At 45.6% G+C, this 23,005-nt stretch overlaps 1 protein-coding gene across 1 annotated transcript in view; it reads right to left on the reverse strand.

The window, feature by feature from the left end:
* Window positions 1–23,005, reverse strand: part of pou6f2 (POU class 6 homeobox 2) — a 101,399-nt gene that overhangs the window by 15,833 nt on the left and 62,561 nt on the right. The window contains exons 8-9 of the mRNA XM_048265635.1: window positions 21,414–21,775; window positions 5,219–5,356 (exon numbers count right to left, since the gene is read on the reverse strand). Coding sequence (XP_048121592.1) covers window positions 5,219–5,356; window positions 21,414–21,775 — 500 coding nt within the window. The remainder of the gene's footprint in view (window positions 1–5,218; window positions 5,357–21,413; window positions 21,776–23,005) is intronic.

Consider the following 23,005-nt stretch of genomic DNA (forward strand, 5'->3'; position numbering starts at 1 on the left):
CATTTGCTTGCGTTGCTTCACATTAGGAGACAGATAATTTATCTCTCTCTCTCCCTCTATCCTTCTCTAGCTTGCTGCCTCTCTCTCTCTTTCTCTCTCCACTCCCTCCTCCCTCTCTCTCACTAACATCCCTCTCCCTCTTGCTGCCACTTAGCATATTTTATTGCAGACTCTGATGCTCATGTCATCTGACGCGGTGCGTTTGCATGCCTCCTTGTATCTGAAGACTTGTTCCGCTCAATTATTCATCCTCATTCGACTAAGTGGTTGTTCTACAAGCGTAATAAAATAGCTGGAGCCTGACAGCCACGCTCTTATCCCAGAACATACACACACACACACACACACACACACACACTGTGTCTTACATTATGTGAATGAGAGTGTAATGTATTAAAATAACATAATAACATGTGCTGTGGTGGCATGTTGTATTCCAAAGAGCATGACAGCATATGCACAAACATGCTCTTTTCAGCTCTTCTGCAATGTCCCTTTGTCTCCTTCTGTCCAGGCCTCCAGCCTATTTATTTCTCCTCTAGAGGTGTGAAATGTCCAGTTCAGTGTTATGTCAAGGTGTGTCCTTCCTCTTCCTTCCTCATGTTATCTCTCTCTCTCTCTCACACACACACACACACACACACACACACACACACACACACACACACACACACACACACACACTCGCTGTGATTCATCCTACTGTGTCTTTGTCTCTCTCTCTGTCCCTTTCTCCCCTGCAAGCAGAACTCATTAAGATTATGCTGCTCTTGTTTCCAGAGGTATGTCATCTCCTCTCTCCAGCCAGGCCAATCTATAGTATTAGCCATGGTCGCCAGGCAATATCTCTGCCCATTTTCTCCCCTACCAGCTCGGCCTCCACACAAACTGCCTCTTCATATTGGTCTGGGAAAGTTGGGATACACTTTTTGATGTGAAAGTGAAACAGAAACAAATGCAATGTTTCGTGTCCCTGAAAGCATTTCCCACACAGTCGAATTTGATTTTCCGATGCTCATTTCATTTGATAATACACTTTTTTCATTATTTGAGGGAATCCACTTCTTTCTGAATTCAAGACTTCTTTTGAAAAGAATTGAGCATTTCACTGATATATGAAAGAATGTGTATTGTCCCCACACCGAGAAGGACATCTCTTGAGAAAATCATGTTTTTTAAAAAAAAAAAAAAATAAATCCACTGGAATACCTACGACTGCAGTTGTGTTTTTTGACCACTTTCTCTTGTATGTTATAAATATAAATACAAATAAACTTGACTAATTGAAGGTCAAGACTCAGACCACTTTGATGAAATCTTTCATAAATAAGTAATACCTTCTAGTGCACCTGAGACATTCTACAAAATAATGCAATACATACTTATCAATGTGAGTTTGAAATAAAATAAAGAGTATTCTCTCTATCTCTCTCTCTCTCTCTCTCTCTCTCTCACTCACACTCTCTCTCTCTCTCTCACACACACACACACTCTCTCTCTGTCTCTATCTCTATCTCTCTCTATGTGTGTGTGTGTGCATTTGAGTATGTGAGGAGCTTTGAGCTTCCTGTGGGGCTGAGATTTCCACCAGAGGCAGACACCCGCCTGAAAAGGATGGATGGGACCCAGTAGCCCAGGCACCAAGGGGCTTTCCAGGGAAAGCAACGATGAAGAAACAGGGTTAAGAGATCTGGGATTTCTTCCCCTCACAACAGCCGTTTTGGGGGGATGGAGTGGGATGGGGTGGCTTGGCTACAGAGGTCACACTTGAAGGAATCCTTAATCTTCCTGTCCACGCAAAACTGCCCGGTGGAGAACCTCAGGGGCTGCTTATTGGCCATAGTTGCTCGCAAGGAGCTAAAGAGAAGCTATTCACAGGGAATCTGTAGTCCAGGTGCTTTCATAGCACACAAATCACCCAGCAGCCAAAGCAGACTGCGGTTTTCACAATACCATTCCTTTGCCTATTGAGCATGCAGACAGAGCAGAAGTGAAGGATCTTTCCTTACAGACCTACTTGGGTGGGACAAAGCGCTGTTCCTCCGACCTCAGTTTAAAAAGACTAAAGACCCATTGAACTGCTGTTTGTGTGTGATAGATACGACACTAAAGATGCACTGAAATACTAAAGACTTATTTCTGACCTTTCTGGCTTTGAAACAGACAAGGAGAGTGAAATTGCAACCTTGACATTAGTGAACGCTATATTGGAATCTATTAACAATTCTATTGTTGCAGCACTTACATGTATTATCAAAAATATTTTTGAAAGCAGCGAGCCAGTAGTGTGGGGAGAGGAGATGTTGATTGAATGGTTGCCTGGAAAAAGAGGAGGTCACGCCGGCTTTATGGACGACATGGCCTGAGGGGGCAGGTGCAAGCCCAAAATGTCTCTTCTTCATGCGAACAGACAAATTACCCTAAGTGCCGAGTGTCCGAGACATTTATTTTGGAAAACAAATGTGAGAGAGAAAGAGAGAGAGAGAGAGAGAGAGAGAGAGAACACATTTCTGGGGTAATGGTGTGCTGCCGTGGCTACAAGTGAAGTCACATTTGGCATTAGCTGGAAGCTCTGCGTCTCCTCGGCTGGTGCTATATTTGAAGAAGACTGGCGTCGGGCATTCTTATGGGCCCCCAAACCAAAGTAAACAAACAAGCTAGTTTGGGCTCTCTTCCCAGATTAAACATGCTACTCTCTCTCTTTCTTTCTTTCTTTTTTTCTTTCTTTCTTTCTTTCTTCCTGTCTTCTTTCATGTGCGTGTAGGGTGGGTGGTGATTCTTTTCCTGGAGTGTGGCGCGTCTGCTTGTGTGCCTACTGGTCCTGGAGCCAGGTTGGGGGCATGTATTAGTATCTTTAATGTTAAAAGCGGGGGTGGGGACCGGCTGTGAGAGCGGTGGACATTTCAGGGCGCTCCAGCTGAATAATGTGGCCTGATAATAAGGTCAGGAGCAAAGGCTTTCACCCAGGGCTCCGACCGTCTTGGTGACCTGATTATGTCAGGCGGTGTCAAGCACGGAGACACTACAAAAGCAGAGAGCATCCCATCAAATCCATCTCTGTGGCAGTTCGTCCCTGGCGCTCGGGGCAGTACCAGAGCATGCGAGAGCTCGGTGTCCCCTCATTAGTGGTGTTTAGCATCAAAGACACACCCGCACTCACTCTCACACACACACACACAGACGCACACACACATGCTCAACATGCACACACAGCATGGAGATTATGCAGGCGCTGACACATACTTCAATACAGTTGAAAAAGTGTGTATGAGTGTGGTGACACTGTGCAAAGATTAAATGTCCATGTGCACACACATGCACACACACACACACACACACACACACACACACACACACACACACACACTAGACCCTTCTCCTCAAAGCAGTGCAAAACACATACACACACACACACACACACACAAACAGACACACACACACTCACACAAAGAAACCAAAGGAGGCTCTCTGTGATTCCCTCCAGAAACAATTGTTTCAAGCTTGTTATGCCTCGGAAAGCCAGTGGCGAGGAGAGGAGAGGAGAGGAGAGGGGAGGAGAGGAGAGGAAAGGAGAAGAGAGGGATGAGACAGAGGTGAGGGTAAATAACAGCAGGGTTGGTGTGAAAGGGCACATTGGCCATACAATCTTCCTTTAATATGGGCTGTGTGCACCTGCGATAAGATGATTCATTAGATAGGGCCCTGCTCTGACAAGCATCATCGTTCAAGCCTCTGGCTACTGATGGAGCAATACTGCAGTCGCCCCGTAAATATGACAAGGTCAGCGTTTTATCCCTACACTTTATACTGTCACGGGGGGAAAGGTAGGAAGGCCTCCCCCCAACCCGCCATTTGTTTATGCTGAGATGCTTAACATGTTATATCTATTGAGGCCATGGTGGAGCAAATTGACATAGAAATAGAATTACTGTGTGGAAAAGAAATATAGCACATTGAATTGTGTATAAAATATGGGTTGTGCCAATCATGGTAGAGTAATGTTTTGTTATTGCACTTATAATACATACTATATGCAATATGTGTACATAAAAACTTATACATAGGCTACAGCACTGAAGAAAAATCTTTTTTCATCTCATCTCTAAGTACACTAAATCAAAATGCATCAGAAGCACTATTTTGAATGAATATCTAATATCTCAGTTTTGACTATATCGGGCGCTATTGTGCACTCAAGCGCAATTGACTTTGTATACTGACGCTTTCTATTTTGTCTTTCCTATTTTGCATTCAGCGCATATTGGAATTTCCCTCCACAAGTACTTGTCGGTAAATTAAGGAATGCAATTGCTTAGAAAATCCTGGTCTAAAGTCAGGTGGCGCAAATTCAGAATGCTATTTTAAGGGTGCATGCATGGCCACAGGGGCGCCTGCAGGAATGAATGCTAAGCACACCGATCTACAGACACCTCCGTGCACACACGGAAACATTCAAAGCCTTGATAACGTGTTTACAAACTCTACTTTACAGAAAGTATTGTAAGTAGCCTACTGTCATGCAGTTAATGAGATACTGTGCAGAGTTGGAAAGTTAGGGCGTTTGATACTTGCGTTTCCGATTGTTAAGATAGCGCCATTACGAGTGTGTAGATTCTGGTCATGAAAATCTGATCCTACTCTTATAGACTTCAAATGTTCTAAGGCCTTTGGACTAAAAATTATCTGATCATAGGGCTACCATTTACATAAAAGGACCCAATATGTGCAGCTACTTCAAATGCAGTAAATGAGTTCAAATGTTTGTGCATGAACTCTTCACTGGAATTACAGAATCTATTATAGAGCCATTTCCTCAAGGCTCTATAAAATCCTTTGTTGAAAGGTTCTTTGAAAATGATATTTCACTCTCTAAGCAGAACCTTATGAGGCTCAGCTGGGGCAAGCTGAAGAGTCCATTTGTTGAGAACCGCAACCTTGTTTGAGGTGTTTTTCAGCTGTATGTTCCAGGATCTGACTATGAGGGTCATAGTGTGAGGAGCAGGGGAAGACTGTGTGGTGTGTGTGTGTGTGTGTGTGTGTGTGTGTGTGTGTGTGTGTGTGTGTGTGTGTGTGTGTGTGTGTGTGTGTGTGTGTGTGTGTGTGTGTGTGTGTGTGTGTGTGTGTGTGTGTGTGTGTGTGTGTGTGTGTGTGTTTATATGTGCGTGTGTGTATGCAGTGATTAGGTGGATGTGCAGGGCCACTATATAGTTTCGCTCACCTGTCCTTGGGCATTGGTAACCAGCTGGCCCGTGACGCCCTGCAGGCTGGAAAGTGCATTGCCAAACACCTGGGACCCGGCGATGGAGCCCATGGCCGCCGCTGCTGCCACGGCCGCCTGGCTGGCCAGAGGGTTGAGCTGAGGAGGGGACCACAGAGAACCAGGTTAGAGAACAGAGAACCAGGCTAGAGAACAGAGAACCGGGTTAGAGAACAGAGAACCAGGTTAGAGAACAGAGAACCAGGTTAGAGAACAGAGAACCTATTTCTGAGACCTGTGCATCTGACAAAAACAGACACGGTGTGAATGCTATTTCAAAGCAGAATACCAAGCAAACTGAGACAATTCAAAACACAAAACACAATTCGGAGGACTCTCCTTGTTTCTGTAATTTGTGACTAAAGTTAAAATTTGGAAATCGGGAAACTTTCGAAGAGATCCATAGGCATCCTTGTCTGACAATTATCTCATGTGTGCAAAGCCTATTGATAAGAGTGGGTGTCCTCCTACTGTGGCAAAATCAGACAGAAACGTATCAAGAATTCACTTACAGCGATTGTAAAACTCCAAACATACACGTACAAGAGTGATATAAGCATTTCCGTACAAAAAACATTAAAACATTAAAAACAAACAAACAAGCAAACAAACAAATAAATAAATACTAACCAAACTAAATAAACACACAATCGCCCTCTTTTTACCTGCTTGCCCTGGAGACCTCTCTACTTGTCCCTGCTAGTATAATGAACTCATTTCTACTCCCTGATGCTCCAACCGACACACACACACACACACACACACACACACACACACACACACACACACACACACACACACACACACACACGGACACACAGACACAGACAGACACACACAGACACACACAGACACACACACACACACACACACACACACACACACACACACACACACACACACACACACTCACACACACACACACACACACACTCACAGACACACAGACACACACACACACACACACACACACACACACACTCACACACACTCACACACACACACACACACACACTCCCAAACTCCTGACAGAGCTCGGGGCCGCGTTATGCCCAGTGGCTGGCCGGCCCTTATAAATCAAGCCAACCACCTATTAAGGGCTGAAAATGCACCGCTGATTTGGTTGTGCTGCCACAGAGCTGAAGCCTTATTAGGTTGTTTAAGCAGATCAGAGGCCCGGGGAGGCAGCCGAGACCTTCCAATTACTCGAGCGAATGGAAAAATAATAGAAACAGCGGCGAGGACAGGGCTGTTGCTACTGCTACTGCTGCTGAGGATGCGTTCGCTGATAGAGATGAGGGGGGAAAGACAAAATGAAACAAAACACAGTCCAAAGAAAAATGGACGCACAGAAACGAAAGCACATTGAGAAGATGTAAACATGGTAATGGTGGTGGTTTAAAAAAGAAACAAGGTTGCTTCATAAAATCCCAAAGAGACATGCATTTATTTTTGAAGAACATTTAGGAAAACAGAGAATTCGAGAGGGAAAGGGACAGTTTTTTTTTTGTGGTGAGTGATTGTGTGAGACAGGCACCACTGGATGTGTCAGCCATAGCTGAGAGAAAATTTCTAGAAAAAAACGTCTTTTGCTCAGGGTTTGCAATGCACTGCCTCCCCCCTTTCCCTCTCAACACAAGTGCTCCATGGGGATTTGAGCTTTGTTAAACTGAGACCACTAAGGCGCCATTCATCTTTTATCATATCCCAGCCCCATATATTACCACGCTTTCTGAAATCAAATGATGAAAAAATGTCACGGAGCGATCGATACTTTTTCATTGACAGTAAAGGTTAAGCGCATTAAGAATGACACCACATTTGTCTTATGAAATCATATTTCATGTTGGTGGCCTAAAATTGGCCGAGATTGATATTGCGTCCCCTAGACTGAAAGTCATCCTCTTTTTTTTCGGTGCTAATCACAGAAATCGCCTTCATGTGTCCAGCACTTTGTCCTTCTGGAAAAGTCAAGAGCCCAAGCTTGACATCTGTGACCCAGATGTTAAACAGAAGGCTCCTAGTTTGAATATGCCCTTTATTATTTATAGTGACACATTGCGTTTACCACTGCGTAATAAAACTGACACTGACATCATGAGACACTCAAGACTCTTTGCAGTGACGTGCAGAAATACTTCAAGTTTAATATCTAAAACATTAATAAGTCATAGCACCGAAAGCATACAAACGTAACAGACACACGTCTGTTATTCATTAGGCACCATAACGTTGAATAAGAAAGCAAACAGCGATGGGAGATGTGACAAGTATCATTGTAAGACGACTCCCAGTAGATGCTCGGAAATGCCCTTTGGTGTTCAAGTCAGATGTCATGCAAAGCTTATGTAAGTATAATAGAGGTTTTGCATTTGAAAACCCAGCCACCCCCCTCCACTCCAACCTCCAGCCGCCACCCACGGAAAATGATAGTGAGCAGCCTCTTCACCGGCACCCATGGTGGCTAAGTCTCTCCGAATGGCGTGGCTTTGTCAATGGAAGAGAGACGCTGGCGATGGAGAGGAGGCTTATCTCAAGCAAACATCTTCAAATAAATACGTGTATCTGAGCGAGGGAGCACTGGAGAGGGTTTGCTTGGAAATATCAACCTGGGATTGCATTAACAGATAATCCTCCCAACCCCCCACACACACACACACACACACACTCCACCGCCATCACTCTTACTATCGGGAGAGGAGTTTCGGCCGTCGCTGGGGAGGAAGAGGATTTGAATGCTTGAGGGGCGATATGATGGACTGATAGAGGGGAGATGAGGAGAAAAAAGGGAGGTGAGATGGTTAGAACGGGGGCACAGAAGTGTTGATTTTAAGGCCAGCTAGCATGCTAGGCACACGTAGCACTTCCCAGTTCTGAGTGGCGCAAAATGCATGAGATGACAAAAGTGAGTTTGGGTTTATTTTTTTGGATTATGTTCTGTCAGGTTTATTGATGATTTCTTCCGACTTTTATGTTTATACATGATGTCATGCGACGTGACGTGTGTCAGTGCATGTCCACAAGGGAGGGGGCAGAGGAGGGGTGTGTGTGTGTGTGTGTGGGGGTAGTGGACCACTTTTTTTCTGTTTCTAATCCCTCCAACAATATACATTATTCAATATCCCTGTCACAAAGCATCCAGCTAATATTGTATATGTGTTTCTGCTTGTGGCGTTCAAGAGAGCGGCGAATAGTAGCTGTTGTGTTTACTGCCATAGGGTCGGCTTTGGGGTCAGGGCCCTTTGTGGTGCCTACATTATTCCAATTCATGCCCGTTGAAATTCAGTATCTGCACAGTCGGGCCTCTCCCCACTCCGTAATATGGAAAGCAGCAGGGGAGCGGGCACACATAAAGCGGGAGGGACCGATCGCAGTGTTTGACGTCGGAGGATCTAAACAGGTGATTTTACGCTACGCCGCTGCACTCTCAACCTCCAGGGGAGACAGGAAATGGCCATGCTGCCCCGCCATTTTGGGGCTGATTGTATGTGTTGCCGGAGCTAAACAGTCCTCCCCTCCCTCATTCTTGGTCTCAGAAAAGAGACAGCATGTAAACCATTCAGACGCCCGCCTCCTCTCCTCCTCCGCCCGCTGTGAATACGTGGGCACAATGCACTTGAGTCAGGCATGAGATCGACTAGGAAGATGCCCGACAGAGATTTTAAAACATTTTCATAGAGATAGACAGACAGATAAGGGGAGAGAGAGAGAGACAGAGAGAGAGAGAGAAAGAGAGATCCTAGTGAGATTAAAAAAGTGCCATACAATATTTTAATTCACCTCAGATCTATCTCATCAAAGGGTGTGTTTTCTGAAGCACACATTTTCTTTTCTGCTTGTATAGACACCGTTGTAGGAGTTAACTGGAATAGAGAACGGATTTTCAAACAGAGCAGCTTAGCTCTGTTTATGATTTCCCTACATGACATAAATCACATGACTGCATTGAAAGTCTTGTAAAGCTAAATACTTTGCACATTTTTGTGTCATTAAATATGGTTAAACAGTGCAGCCATGTTCAAATAGAGGAGTTTTGAATTTCTGTAAATGTTTTATCAAAGCTTGCGTCTGTATCAAAAGAAGCATGAAATATAAATCAGCATGCCTATAATCAGTGTGCATTAACACCTCAACCAGCTACACTGTGGAAGAAAAAAATTGCTTTTTCAAAGTCAATCAGTGAATGATGTAGATTTATGATGTCAGTGACTGACATAATGTTCTCAACACAGATTTCTTATCATGTTTGGTGTAGCCTACTGAATAAAACTCCGGCAAGGTTATGCTTTTCTGAAACCTTTACCTGCCATCACCGTCTCCTTCACAACAAGCCAAGCTTCTGGAGGAAATTTCTAGAAGTTAAAGCCTTGCATTAATGCTGAATGCAGCAGAAAGGAGTCTGATATGAGGTTAGGGGCATTACAATTCATATTATTTGTGCCCATAAAGCTAAACTGTTAAAAGAAAGTTTTTCACCTTAGGCAAAGGAAGAAGGGGGTGAGTAAATTTGAAACTCTATTAAGTAGACCATGGCCTGTGGTAGCCATTTGACCATGGGGGTCACCCTGTGCAACAGTCCATGTAATCTCTCGAATGTGGTGGGAAAAAAATAAACTCTGTGTGTTACCACAAAGAGAAGCCTCTGGAAACTCAAGCGGAAATGGCCCCCAAAAAACTTAAAGGTCTTTGAAGTGAATTGCATTTCTTGCAAGAACCAACCAGGTTAAAGGGACACGTACAAGATATCTGCCCTCAAACACTAGCAACATTGCTGCTGATTTTTAAAAATACATCAAAAGGTCCAAATCGGTCACATGAATTACAGTTTGACACGAGCCACCTTTTGAGGACACATGCAGACCTCAATCATCAAATTTCACCCAATAATAGCAAACCCCTTTCTTCTTAGTAGTATGAAGACAAATCAACCTTGAGGTGCTTTTGGGTAAAGGTGACACTGCCTGTTTTATAAAGGAGGTTATGCTTATCACAAAACCAGCTCTGATCTTCACTCAGTTATTTAGAGCTGGCTTGCTATCTGGACGACCCCGTCTCTCTCAAGTTCACCCATCCTGTCACGCTTAGAAAAATACCGTCCAAAACAGCAGCATTAAAACGCCGACATGACCTAGGCAGGACAGACCGCTCCATCTCGCCCATCTGGGCTGTTAAAAATAAGAGAGTGGGACTCAGAAGGCAAACCGTGTGTGTCAGGGCCCAGTTCTGCGTCACCTCTCCCACAGAGCCCGTCGTCTCTGGGCCGACTTTGGCACAGATCAGGACCAGCTCCGGGGTCCAAAGCCAGTTGCTTCTTGAGGTCTTATTTTATATATATATTATCCTTTACCTTGCACCTCTGTTACTCTCCATCCCTGCGCTCCTCTCTGTCTGTCTGTCTCTCTATCTCTCTCTCCCTCTCTGTCTGTTTCTCTCCCTCCGTCCTCTTCCAAGTGAGCGTAATCAGCTGTGACACGAGCAGGCGTGCTGAGACTCGCCCCTGCGCCCCACAGACTCCACTTCCACCTCCGCCTGCTGCCTGCCGCCGTCCCTGGGCTCCCCCCGTCGGCCGCCCCTAATCCACCACGCTCCCCTCAGCCCAGCCGTACAGCGAAAAGCCATTAGGCCCCCCGAAAACACCTCTGGTCCACGCCTCAGGCCCTGGAAGCCTGATGTGGGCCCCACGTTTGAGGTGGGCAGGGGAGTGGTGGTGGTGGCCTCTTTGCACCATTCAAGCTGCTTACGGAAGAGGGAATTCCTCAAGGAGAAAAACACAGAGAAATGAAGAGGGGGAGAAAAAACTCAGTTGCCCTGGGGAGGCAAAACAGGTAGAAGTGAAATATCCTCTGAAAAAACAGAGGTGAGATATAAAAAAGAGAAAGAAAGAAAGAAAGAAACTGTAAATATTGCGACCAGAGATGATAAAACCCAGAGGAATCCAATGGACTACCTCAGGTCACTACTCCCACAATATATCAGAGGGGGCAGGACAGGAGGGAGCTGGAGGGTGCGTCAGAAGCACTAGAGGAGCAGCAGAGCACGCTGAAGGGGTCCAGCTTGCCGCATAAAAGGCTCTAACCTCCGGAGAGGTGGCCAGGAGTGCCTGTATTTAACCAGGCAATGCAAATGAGAGATGGACTGAGCGGGAGAAAAACGACAAACCCAGCCATTAAGACGTGATTAAGTGCCACTCAACAGCCGTCAATCTCCTTCCTCATTAGGTTCATTTCGAGTAAGAGCGGCTTCTGTCATTACATAAAATGTTCCCCTTTCCCATTTGTTGATAATTGTAAGAATCTGAAGTTCCCCAGGGAATTTCTGGTCAATTCCCAATCAATCACTCACTCTCTCTCTCTCTCTTCCCTTTTTCTCGGCTAAAGAGGAATAACGTCAGAATAGTAATTTTACACTCTGGATCAAATCGTTTTCATACGCTGAAAATGTGCAAATTTTACCAACATGTTCTGCCTTTTTTTTTGGTGATAGATTATCAAGGTCCAGTGGAAAAAAAAATGCTGACCAGTGTGACACATTTGGTGCAGCTATTTCCGTAAGGCCGGTGAAGTTGACTAGTGTAGCAACGATGACTTACACAGAGAAAGCTGTGCTGCTGTGAGTACGACACACACTGATGATGAACAGGACCTGGACTGACCCATTCTGTTGACACGCACCTGTACATTGTTGATGGAGAACTAGGACCCGAAGGGCACATTAGCCCAGCTGAAAGATTCAGAGCAGAATAATAGATGACTGGACTTTTACGAGCCTGATTAAAAATAATAAAAAAAACAGGATACACATGACTTGATTTTAAAACGGAAGCAATAAAAAGAAACTGCGCGCATCTCAGGGCTCAGCGAGGAGAGGCAATTCTAATTTATCAGAGCGTGTTTCAGTTCTGGCCAACATTTGAGGACACTGCCAATCATTTTGACTGTGCCAGATGCCTGACATACAAATACAGCAATACAGCATTAAGTTTAATATTGGCCTAATCAATGGGCAGTGATCTTTTGTTGACCTCTATTGGATAGGGCCCCGGTCATCTTTGTCTGGGCTTCATAAACAGAATAATGGTAAATGATTACTCCTCGGCGTGACGTCCGAAAAGCACAGCGCCTAATGAAGAATAATGGGGAAGTTTTTTTGTTGGGGGGAGGAGGGTGGGGGTTTAAGGGGAGACAGAGGGGCAGCGCAGGGCTGTCAGGTGCCATTTGAAGACTCCAGGCGCAGAGATTAATGGTGGGAGAGACAGCGCGGCAGCCATGATGTGGCCACCAGCCGATCGATAAAACTCCAAGCCCCCTGCTCTCCTGTCACATCCGAGCTCGCAGGCCTGAGTGTGTGTGAACACTCACATGCACACACATACATGTCCATGCACACACACACACACACACACACACACACACACACACAGGTTGATCAACACTCATGCCATATCAACACTAAGTGGTGTGATGAATTGACAGAATTGGTAGACAGAATTGATCTAATTCTTCCTCGCTACACGAGGTAAGTGAACTTAAAATCACATTGCATGGCTATTTGTCATCATTTTTTCCTCAAATTTTGATGCATAGATATGCTTGTTTGTTTGATACCCTATGAGGTATTTTGAGATTGGCCAAATGTAATGAGACTACTACACAAGGAGATAGATAGAAAGGTGTAATATTGACCTTCTGTCTGAAGCGCTCAGTGTTCTTTTTGCTGCTGTGTTAATGGACACCAAAGATTACAGCACTGTCTGATGGGTGCTTTTAAGTGAATATGTGAGGTGTGTGTGTTGGGAGGGAGACTGAGGAAGGTGATGCTTTGAGATAATGATCCCTATCAGCAGTGGTGAGTAGTCATGGAAGGAAGACTGTTTAATCAAAGACATTTGAAGCTAAAATTAAGTGATGCTTAAACTGCACATTTCTATCCACACTATTCATCTTAAGACACTATAAGAAAGCCATGTGTTCTTCTATGTTCAAGTGACATTTTGAGGAGATCATCTATTCACATACACAAAGCCACACCATTACTTGGCTAGTCCTCTAACCTTTCCCAAGTGTTCCTTTTGAAATAAACCCTGCAGTTTCATGGCACAAAGGTAGCAGCTCAGACCCTTCCCTACTAGTCTAAGTGCATTCCTCTCCTCCCTCTCCCACTCCATGCTTTATAATTATTCATATGAAAAGCAGAGCTGTTTATGGGCCACCGTCTTATTTTCTGCTTCAGTCAACAGTGCACAGTTGTATTTTCACATAGCCACCGCTGCTCGTTACATAAGGCAATTTTCTGGTTTCTTAAGAGCCCATCTCTGGGCCGCATTAATGAGACGCCTCCGTGCCCACCCGTGCTGCCAGCAGGTGCCCGCTCTGCCCGCTAATACGCACGATTAGCCCCCCACTCCTCTGATGTGATTACAGTAACAGACTCAGAGTGTATGAGCTGGCAGAATATAATATGGTCCTGCTGACTCTCCTGTAGGCAAAGTAGCCACACTCTGCAGGCTTTTGTATTTGACTTCAACAATAACATGATACATATATGTGGGTGGTGGCACACTGACTCTGAACCAATGGAGAACGCTCTAGAGATAAATTGGGTCTCATACGGTCGGAAACCTTCCAACCCCCGAGAGCCCAGACCAGCAATGTGAGTCTTAGTGAGTGCGACTAATGGTAATATTCCTCAATTTGCTTCTCTCCGAGGGAGGCCTGTTTAGCAAACAAGTGCTCTTCCACAAAACACACACCCATCAAGCACCCCCCTCAACACACACACACACGCACACATCCATGCACACACGCTAGCACACACACACACACACACACACACACACACACACACACACACACACACTCGCAGTGCCTGACCCAGGCCTCCTGCAGTGTCAATTAAAAGAGTACCAGTGGCGCTGTGTATGTGTGTGTGTGTGTGTGTGCGTGTGTGTGCGCGCGCGTGTGTGTGTGTGTGTGTGTGTGTGTGTGTGTGTGTGTGTGTGTGTGTGTGTCTGTCTAAGCACAATCTCATCTCCCGTGCTCCTGAGCTCCAAGCTTAGCCGCCTGCCTGACAGGCCAACAACTAATTACAGACAGACAGAACAGGGCCCCTTTTTCAGGCCGAGCAATGGGCAATTTCACAGATCTCCGGCCGAGGCTGATTTAGTCTCCGCTGCTCGAGTAGACCCAGCCAGTTGCCACGCAGAGTTAGCAGAGTGGAGTGGCAATCTGCACCTTCCCCACATATGGCTTTAATCAGATTTGTATTGTTTCTGAAACCATTGAGGGATTTCAAGCTCAAATTAAACATGGACACATACACACACACAAACACACACACACACACATGCATGAATGTTCCACATTCATTTCAGGAAAAAAAAAGAGAAATCGATAAACAGAATCACTTCAAATATGTAATGGCAGACAGTGCAGCGCTTCTGGTCCTGACTACAGCTAAAAGCAGATGACAAGAATCAATTGGGATGATGATGGCGATTTTGCGGGTGGTTGACATGATCGAGGGTGGCCCAAATTAGAAGCCAGCGGAGAAGTGTGTCTGATGGGGGGCCTCAAAGGAGGTGGGGATGGGGTGGTGGTGGTGGGGGTGATGGGAGAGGAGATGATGGCATAAACACAAGACACTGGAATCAGTGAAAGGAGAAGACGCTTTGTGTGTGTGTATGCATGTGTGTGCATTTGTGTGCATTGTGTGTGTGTGTGTGTGTGTGTGGGTGTGTGTCTGTGTCTGTAGTCAGGCCTCTGAAGGCCTCATCCTGGTTGCCAGACGGTGACCTTGGTGTAGATGGGGCTTCAGGAGGAGGCTCTAATGAGGCCTGATTGCAGTGAATGGCAGGGGATGGAGTGAGTGAGGGGAGGAGGAGGAGGTAGAGAAGAGATGTGAGGAGAGGAGAGGGGGAGAAGAGATGTGGGTAAAAGGAAGAGAGACTGAAGAAGAGGGAAGTAAAGGAGAAAAAGAGAGAGAAGGAAAGGTAATTGCAGCACTCATAGGTCTAAGAATGAGTCTAGTGTGTCTACACTAATGTAGGGGTACGAGAAAGAGAGAGAGTTAGAGAGAGAGAGAGAGAGAGGGAGAGAGAGTTAGAGAGAGAGAGGGAGAGAGAGAGGGGGGGAGAGAGAGTAGAGTCTGTCTGTAAATTGATGGCTGGTGAATGAAAGGGGCTGTAGGGTGTAATTACCCATGGAGGGCTGTCTGTTTTGGGGGTCTGGTAGCCCCCTGACGTGGCTGCTTTGGCAGGGACAGAGGAGGGCACATCAGGCATGAGCACGGCCTGGGGGTGGGGGCTGATGGGATGGGGGGCAGGCAGCTGGATTGTGACGGACAGCTGGAACCTCCCTTTCTCTCTCTCTCTCTCTCTCTCTCTCTCTCTCTCTCTTCCATCTCTTCCATTTCTGTCAGCCCTTTGGAAACACGGTAGTAGACGCACTTCCAAGGTCAAGGCAGGCTGTTTTGGTGCATGTGTGTGCGTGTGTGCGTGTGCGTGTGTGTGTCTGTTAAACAGTCAAGAGAACAGAGGTAGGACAGTGACAGGCCACTGAAGACTACAGGAGAGATCAGATCTCTCACACACACACACACACACAGAGTGGAACATACAACAGACGTGGATCCTAAAAAGTGAAGACAGACAAAGGCCATGAGACCTGAGAGGAGAGTGATGCAAAAGAAACAGAGATAATGTGGTTAGGAAAGAGAGAGAAGAAATAAAGAAATAGTGACACATGACAAATATGAAAAGATTACAGTGAAACAAACAAAAAATTATAACGGTTGAGAGAAAAGTAGGGGGGGGGGTAATAAATGCGATGGCTATTTGAAATAGCAAGAAAATTCAAATGACGACTGGAAAAAAAAAAATAGGTTTGACTAGTGTGTGTGTGTGTGTGTGTGTGTGTGTGTGTGTGTGTGTGTGTGTGTGTCTTTGTTTATGTGTGCATGTCTGTGTGTGTGACAGAGAGCATATCAATGTGTATGAATGTACACACATATGTTAATTTAATGCTGTGTATTAAGTGTGTGCAGTGTGACCGTATGTGCATCTATGAATTTCAATGTCGATACATATATGAGAGAGAGAGAGAGAGGGCGAGAGAGAAAAACAGAGTGTGTGTGTGAGAAAACAGTAGTGTGTGTGTGTGTGTGTATGTGTGTGTGTGTGTGTGTGTGTGTGTGTGTGTGCGTGTGTGTGTGTGTATGTGTGTGTGTGTGTGTGTGTGTGTGTAATGTGTGTGTGTGTGTGTGGCGTGTGTGTGTGTGTGTGTGTGTGTGTGTGTGTGTGTGTGTGTGTGTGTGTATGTGTGTGTGTGTGTGTGTGTGTGTGTGTGTGTGTGTGTGTGTGTGTACACGTGTGTGTGTGTATGTGTGTGTGTGTGTGTGTGTGTGTGTGTGTGTGTGTGTGTGTGTGTGTGTGTATGTGTGTGTGTGTGTGTGTGTGTGTGTGTGTGTGTGTGTGTGCGTGTGTGTGTGTATGTGTGTGTGTGTATGTACACGTGTGTGTGTGTGTGTGTGTGTGTGTATGTATGTGTGTGTGTGTGTGTGTGTGTGTGTGTGTGTGTGTGTGTGTGTGTGTGTGTGTGTGTGTGCGTGTGTGTGCGTGTGTGTGTGTGTGTGTGTGTGTGTGTGTGTGTGTGTGTGTGTGTGTGTGTGTGTGTGTGTGTGTGTGTGTATGTGTGTGTGTGTGTGTGTGTGTGTGTATGTGTGTGTGTGTGTGAGGGGTGGATGTGGATGGAGTCATAAGGCAGGGGAAGAGAGAATGGGAAGAGAGACTCAGCCGGCTGCCCTAAACCGCGCTGGGCCACGGATCAGAGTGCCGCGCCTCTCTCTCCCGGCCCCGGCCGATGTAAGCCACTGGACTGGCAAATTACACCAGGCCTACAGCTGTAGCCCGACATTATGATTAATTTGATCAGTAATTTCTCCTGTTTTTCATTTTAATCGGCGCGACCATTCTGCTGTGGCAGGTCTTTCAGATCTAATTAAGATCAATTCTGGTGTAACCGACTTGCCGCCGCACGTTTTTTCCCTCGCTGCCTCAGCCCTCTCCAACACACCCCCCCCCGCGCCCAACCCCCGCCCCCTCTCCGGGCCCTCGTCAAATCCCTGGGCTCCCCAGGCGTGGAGAACACCCTGGGCTCAAATCAATCAAGTCCCCAGCAAATCCAGCCGGCTGCGGTAATCAGGCCATTAACACACTTAAGCAAATTTCATAATCTCCCCCGTCTGTTTGTCATCATGCTGGTGGGCTGGTGGCTATCGCTGGCAAGATGCCTTCCCTCCAGCCTTCTCTCATCTCCTTTCATCATATCTCTTTCTCTCTCTCTCTCTCTCTCTCTCTCTCTCTCTTCATATTCCTTTCAATCTCTCTTCATATTCCTCTTTCACTTTCTCTCTCGCTTTCACTCTCTCTCTCTCTCTCTCTTTTGTACATGCACACATGTACTTTTTCCATTCTCACAATAGTGTGAAGAGGAAGCCTGAAGGATATTAATGGCCTTTTCTGACACTGTCACGTCTGCAATAAATGTTGACATCATCTCTGCTGTTATGCCATTCATCGGCGTTACTGTCAGTAGCCGCGGTCCTAATGCCAGACTCAGGGCCGCTTTTGCCAACCGCTACTGGGAGATTAATAAGGCCTACTGGTGACACTTCAAACAGTGCTGGACAGTGATCTCACAGCCCTGACAAAAGACAAAAAGCTATTTGGTATCAGTCCCGGAAAAAAAGGAAATGAATAATTCATAGCACATAAAAACAGAATGGGGGAGAGTATTCAACAGACAGGTGTAGTATGCGGCCCTCAGTACAACAACAAAAAAAATTCTCCACTTCACTACAACTCCCAAGATGCCCTTAGGTGGGTTCCATTTTATAATTATGATGAGAGCAGAAGGCAGATGGGGCGCCAGGTCTTTATTTCTTGTGTGGTTATTTGCTATGGGAGGCTGCCCTGCCACGCTGACAGGTGTCTGCTCTACAGTGCAGGGGCCTCTCCAAAGCCTCTGGGACTCCCAGCCACATAATGGGAGGTCTGGCTCGCCCATCTCTTTCAGAAACCACAGACAAGGGTCCACGTGTGAGAGGATGAGAGAGATGTGTGTGGGGGGATGAGTGTGTGGAATGTATGTGTGTGTGTGTGTGTGTGTGTGTGGGGGGGGTAGGTGTGTGTGTGTGTGAGAGAGAGAGAGAGAGAGAGAGAGTAGGAGGTGTAAGGTGCACAGACCCCTGCCTCACACGTGTCTCTAATTCCCACAGTATTTGCAACACATTGGCCCAACTATCCCTCCAGGCGCATCGATGGCGCCACTTACACCGAGCACGGTGTAACTTCCTTTGAAAAGCCCACAGTAGGCCAATTACGGACACCACACCCACCCCCACAACCACTCCACCCACCCACCCCAGGAGAGGCTGTCACTGTCTCCCACCTTCAGCCGGTCTTGCTCCTATGGCAAGCAGAGTTTGAGGTGCTGGGGAGATGGCTGGTGAGCCTTAACCCCTGTTAGGGTTGTGATTCTGATGAAGTCCAATGACACATCATGGGAATAGTCCTTTTATTAAATGCCCACTGTGAGAGTGATCGCCAGGAGACTTGGACTTGTTAACCTGGGTGATGCCCCAACCCAACCCAACAAGATGGCTTTAATCATAAACTCTGATCAGATCAGACAATGACTTAAGGATGCCTGATGGTATCAAGGGTCTCAATGTCCATCCCAGAAAGCTAGACAAACTGTGGATGGCAGCTTTTGCTACTGGAGAGCATTCTCCTGACTCAATCTGTAGAGAATCCCTGTGTGTCCTGCTAGGTTTGAAAATATCTCCATTTGAGAATGTGGTTTTTACTGCATTATTGCTGATCTCAAACGAAAAAAAAACACATTACATCTCCTCCTGAAGTACTTTTTGTATTTTTAGCTTTTACTTTTGCTGATGGATCACATGAGAGTAACATTCATAGGCTGTTAACACTTTTGACTTTGACCTCTCATGCCTGTTTTAGTCCATCTCTTTCTGAGTGCCAGCACAGCCCCTGACCTGTTTCACAGAGTCACTGAGACACTGAGTGTATGTGTGTGAGAGAGAGAAATGACACCTCTTCAGCCACCTCAGAAACAATGTCGGCTCAATGTCGGTTGTGGTGTCATCACAGGCTCACTATCATCTTCACAGGCATGTAGCTATACCCATGCAGCTGTACCCAAACGGTGCACGCTTAAATAAATAGATTTGCTGATGGAGGAATTGTGTGAGGCTTGAATCCTGTCTTGTTCATTCTAAGCAGAGCCTTTTTGAAGTAACAGAGGTCTGCAGTGCTTACAAAAATAACCCAGGTGTAATTTGTTGGTACTCCAATATATTTAAGTCTTCAAGTCCACCTACAGATATCATCACATGAATCACACATTACACAAAACAAAATGAAACAAAAAAGTAGAAACATTTGTCCACATGCCTTTCTGGCACCCACATTAAAAGCAGTGCTGCCTGGAAGCTGAGGGGCGGTTTGTTTCTGGAAGCTTCCACCAGACAGGCCGGCTCTAGGGGCCGTAATGTGTTGGTCGAGGTCTAGCGGGGCCGTGACAGGTCTAGATCTGGGGACCACGGGGCGAAATAAATGGCCCCGACTCATTCCAGCCATAAAGGAGGACGCAGCGCAAACCAATAAGGGACCTGACGCTGATGAATGTGGCCGAGACCCAGGAGGCGCACCGCTAGAGATGAAACCGGGGGGATATATGAAATAAGAGAGGGGTTATTAGTGGCCAGGCCTGACAGCTGGATGGACAGAGGCAGAGGGAGATGGATAGACAGACAACAAACCCAAAGAAAGAAGGAAAGAAAGAAAGGAAGAAGGAAAGCTTTATGTACAGGGGACAGATCTTCAGATGGGCCAGAAGAGTTCAGGTGTTTAGTTTAAAGGAATACAGGGAAATACATCATGCATCATCTAAAAAAACACTTTTACTGGTTAGCTTGTGCTTCCTTCATTCTGTAGAATATTTTTCCTTAGTATTGCAATTAGTGTAAATAGTTCATTTTACAAAAATGAAAACAGGAATTGGAATCAGAATGGCTGTTGTGAAGGGCATATGATTTACGATTAAAACTTGAATATTCCTACTAGATGCTTTGGTTTTTACTTATTTTGCACTTATGTGTGTTTTCAGTGTTCTTGTTGGTGCAGCACATGAACGTCCAGAAAATCTAATATGTGCTTTAACCAAAAGGCAATATTTGGAGGCTTGTGCCAAATTTGAGTTCATTGTTAACACCATCTATGGCTTTCCCTCGCTGGAAATGTTTAAGTGGGTAACTCGATATCTCTCACAGGGAATGACAACCACTTCATAATCCCCTGGGAAGATAAAACTTCGGGGTAATATGAACTCTACCCAAAGATCCTGTCAATACCTGATTATCATAAAGTAGATTCTAATCTATTTTCACGCCGAACATCATAGCTCAAAATCTGATCAGTCAGATGTTCATTTTCAGTAATAGCGCAAGTCTATTGCTGTCGTAGGCAGCTGGATATAAAAGCCTGAACTATAAATTCTCAATTTTATGGCATTCTCAGGGACAACCCTCTGAACGGCAGCCTACTCCAGGAAAAATATTTGTAATATCCAAGATTTCCCCAGACAAATTCAATCACCCAATTGAATTACTGTCCCATTCTCTAGCGTTCAAGCCAGACCACGTCTCTACTACCCAGAATGCTCTTGACGCACTGTGAATAATGCAGGAGATTTAAGTGAAAGAACATTTTATTTCAAAGATTATCTTTTATTTGCTTTCAATTTACTTCCCTGACAGCAGACCACCCAGTCTCCATATATGGGCTCTGCTAAAAAGGCTGATAAATGTTGAGTAATGGCTGGATATGTTTAAGAGGGCTCTGGACTGAAACTACAGCACTTCCAAACTGCCAAAATGTTCTTTTACTAAATGAGCTTCCTGTGTCGTCTGACAGGAAGAGATATATGACCATTACTATTGGCACCTACCATGTGAGCGCTGGGGCATACAAAGCATGCGTGATTTATTGATTGATCGATGATAGACATGAATGAAAACCCCGATTCTCATGAAGGATACGAGTTTGTGAGATTAAGAGCTTAAGTTGTGGGCTCACCGGAAGTGGCATGGGAGGGGTCACTGGTGAGGGCAGGCTGCGTGCAGGCGACTGGTTCTGTTGCCTGTGGGGCGGGGACTGTGGGGCCTGTGCTGAGCCGAGATTGGAGGAGGCTGAGGAAGAGGAGGAGCCAGAGGAGGACTGCTGTTGGCTGGCAGGGCTCAGCGGGTGGTGGGGGGCCATGTGATTGGCTCCCGGCAGGTGGGACTGGCTGCAGAGCTGTGATTGCTGCTGCTGCTGCTGCTGTTGTTGCTGTTGATGGTGCTGTTGCTGCTGCTGCTGCTGCTGCTGCTGCTGGTGGTGCTGCTGCATCTGCTGAAGCTGCTGCAGGTGCTGAAGCTGTGAGTTCAGGGACGAGGTAGCTGAGAGAGACAAAAGGAGAAAGGGGCAAAGAAAGAGACAAGGACAGGTCAATATCATCTTATATCTTGTATGTATTTTATCAATCCATTGAAAAGACACATACTTTTATAATTCAGCAATGTCAACTGGAACAAGCTGAGTTGGAACTGGAAGTTGCAACTCTGTGCAAGCTTTCAGAGTTACATTAAGATCTGAATAGCTTGTAGTGAGCGGGGGCGCATTTCCTGTGGCCTTTTGAACTTCTCGCTTATACATTTCTTTTTTTGTGAGGGTCCTTGGATGTAGATTCCTGCCATTCATGATCCTCTTTCTGTATCATTTGTTTTTTGCTCTCCCCTATCTTCATGCAACCTTCCCTCCATTTTCCAAGGCACTCCTGGTGCATAAGTCTCCGGATCCCCCGCACAAGGTCCCTTGAGAGTGGGGCATTTGAGCATACTCGCATTGTGCCATAACAAGAGTCTATACAGCGACAGTGGGAGTGATAACCCTGAGATTAGGATCTCAAACTGTGATAGGATAATGGACCAATGGATGTCCCCTTCACCATCGTGCCAGAATGCTGGAAATGTGATGAATGTTAATGATTCGGTTAAGCATTTAAAACAATTCACTGCAACCCTTAGGAGTGGCCACAGACAGGAATGAAGACCACAACATTCCTGTTGCTGAAGCTTGCTCTTTTCAACTGTCCTCTAGTGAAGGTAGCTCTCAGCATCCACATATACTGTACACAATGGTATCTGTACACTGTATGTCTGAGGCTACTGTTAGTGTGTTTTAATGGTGAATTTAAGTCACGCTCTTTGTACCCTGCCAATGAAAAGTGGATGTATTTTTCTCCTTGAGGTTAACCTTTAAACTACTTTTGAATGGTGCATTGAATAAGAAGTGAATCTGTGCAGCAAATCCGCCAAAAGCAGGTGCTTTGACATAGGGTGTCACAGACACAGAAAGCACTCTGTTTGCCCCCTGATTATTTCTTATTCTTATATATATATATATATATATATATATATATATATATATATATATATATATATATATATATATATATATATATATATACACACATCAGAAATGATTTACACTGAAGTTGATTCCTTACACTGACACAAAAATGCACATTTGACTTGACCTTTCTACCTCTGACACACAGAGGAAATGGTAGCACTAAGTGACAAGGCAGCTATAGAATGCCCCTGTGAATACACTCTCTCTGGTAACCT

The sequence above is a fragment of the Alosa alosa genome, chromosome 16 (assembly GCF_017589495.1).
Source record: "Alosa alosa isolate M-15738 ecotype Scorff River chromosome 16, AALO_Geno_1.1, whole genome shotgun sequence".
NCBI lineage: Eukaryota > Metazoa > Chordata > Actinopteri > Clupeiformes > Clupeidae > Alosa > Alosa alosa.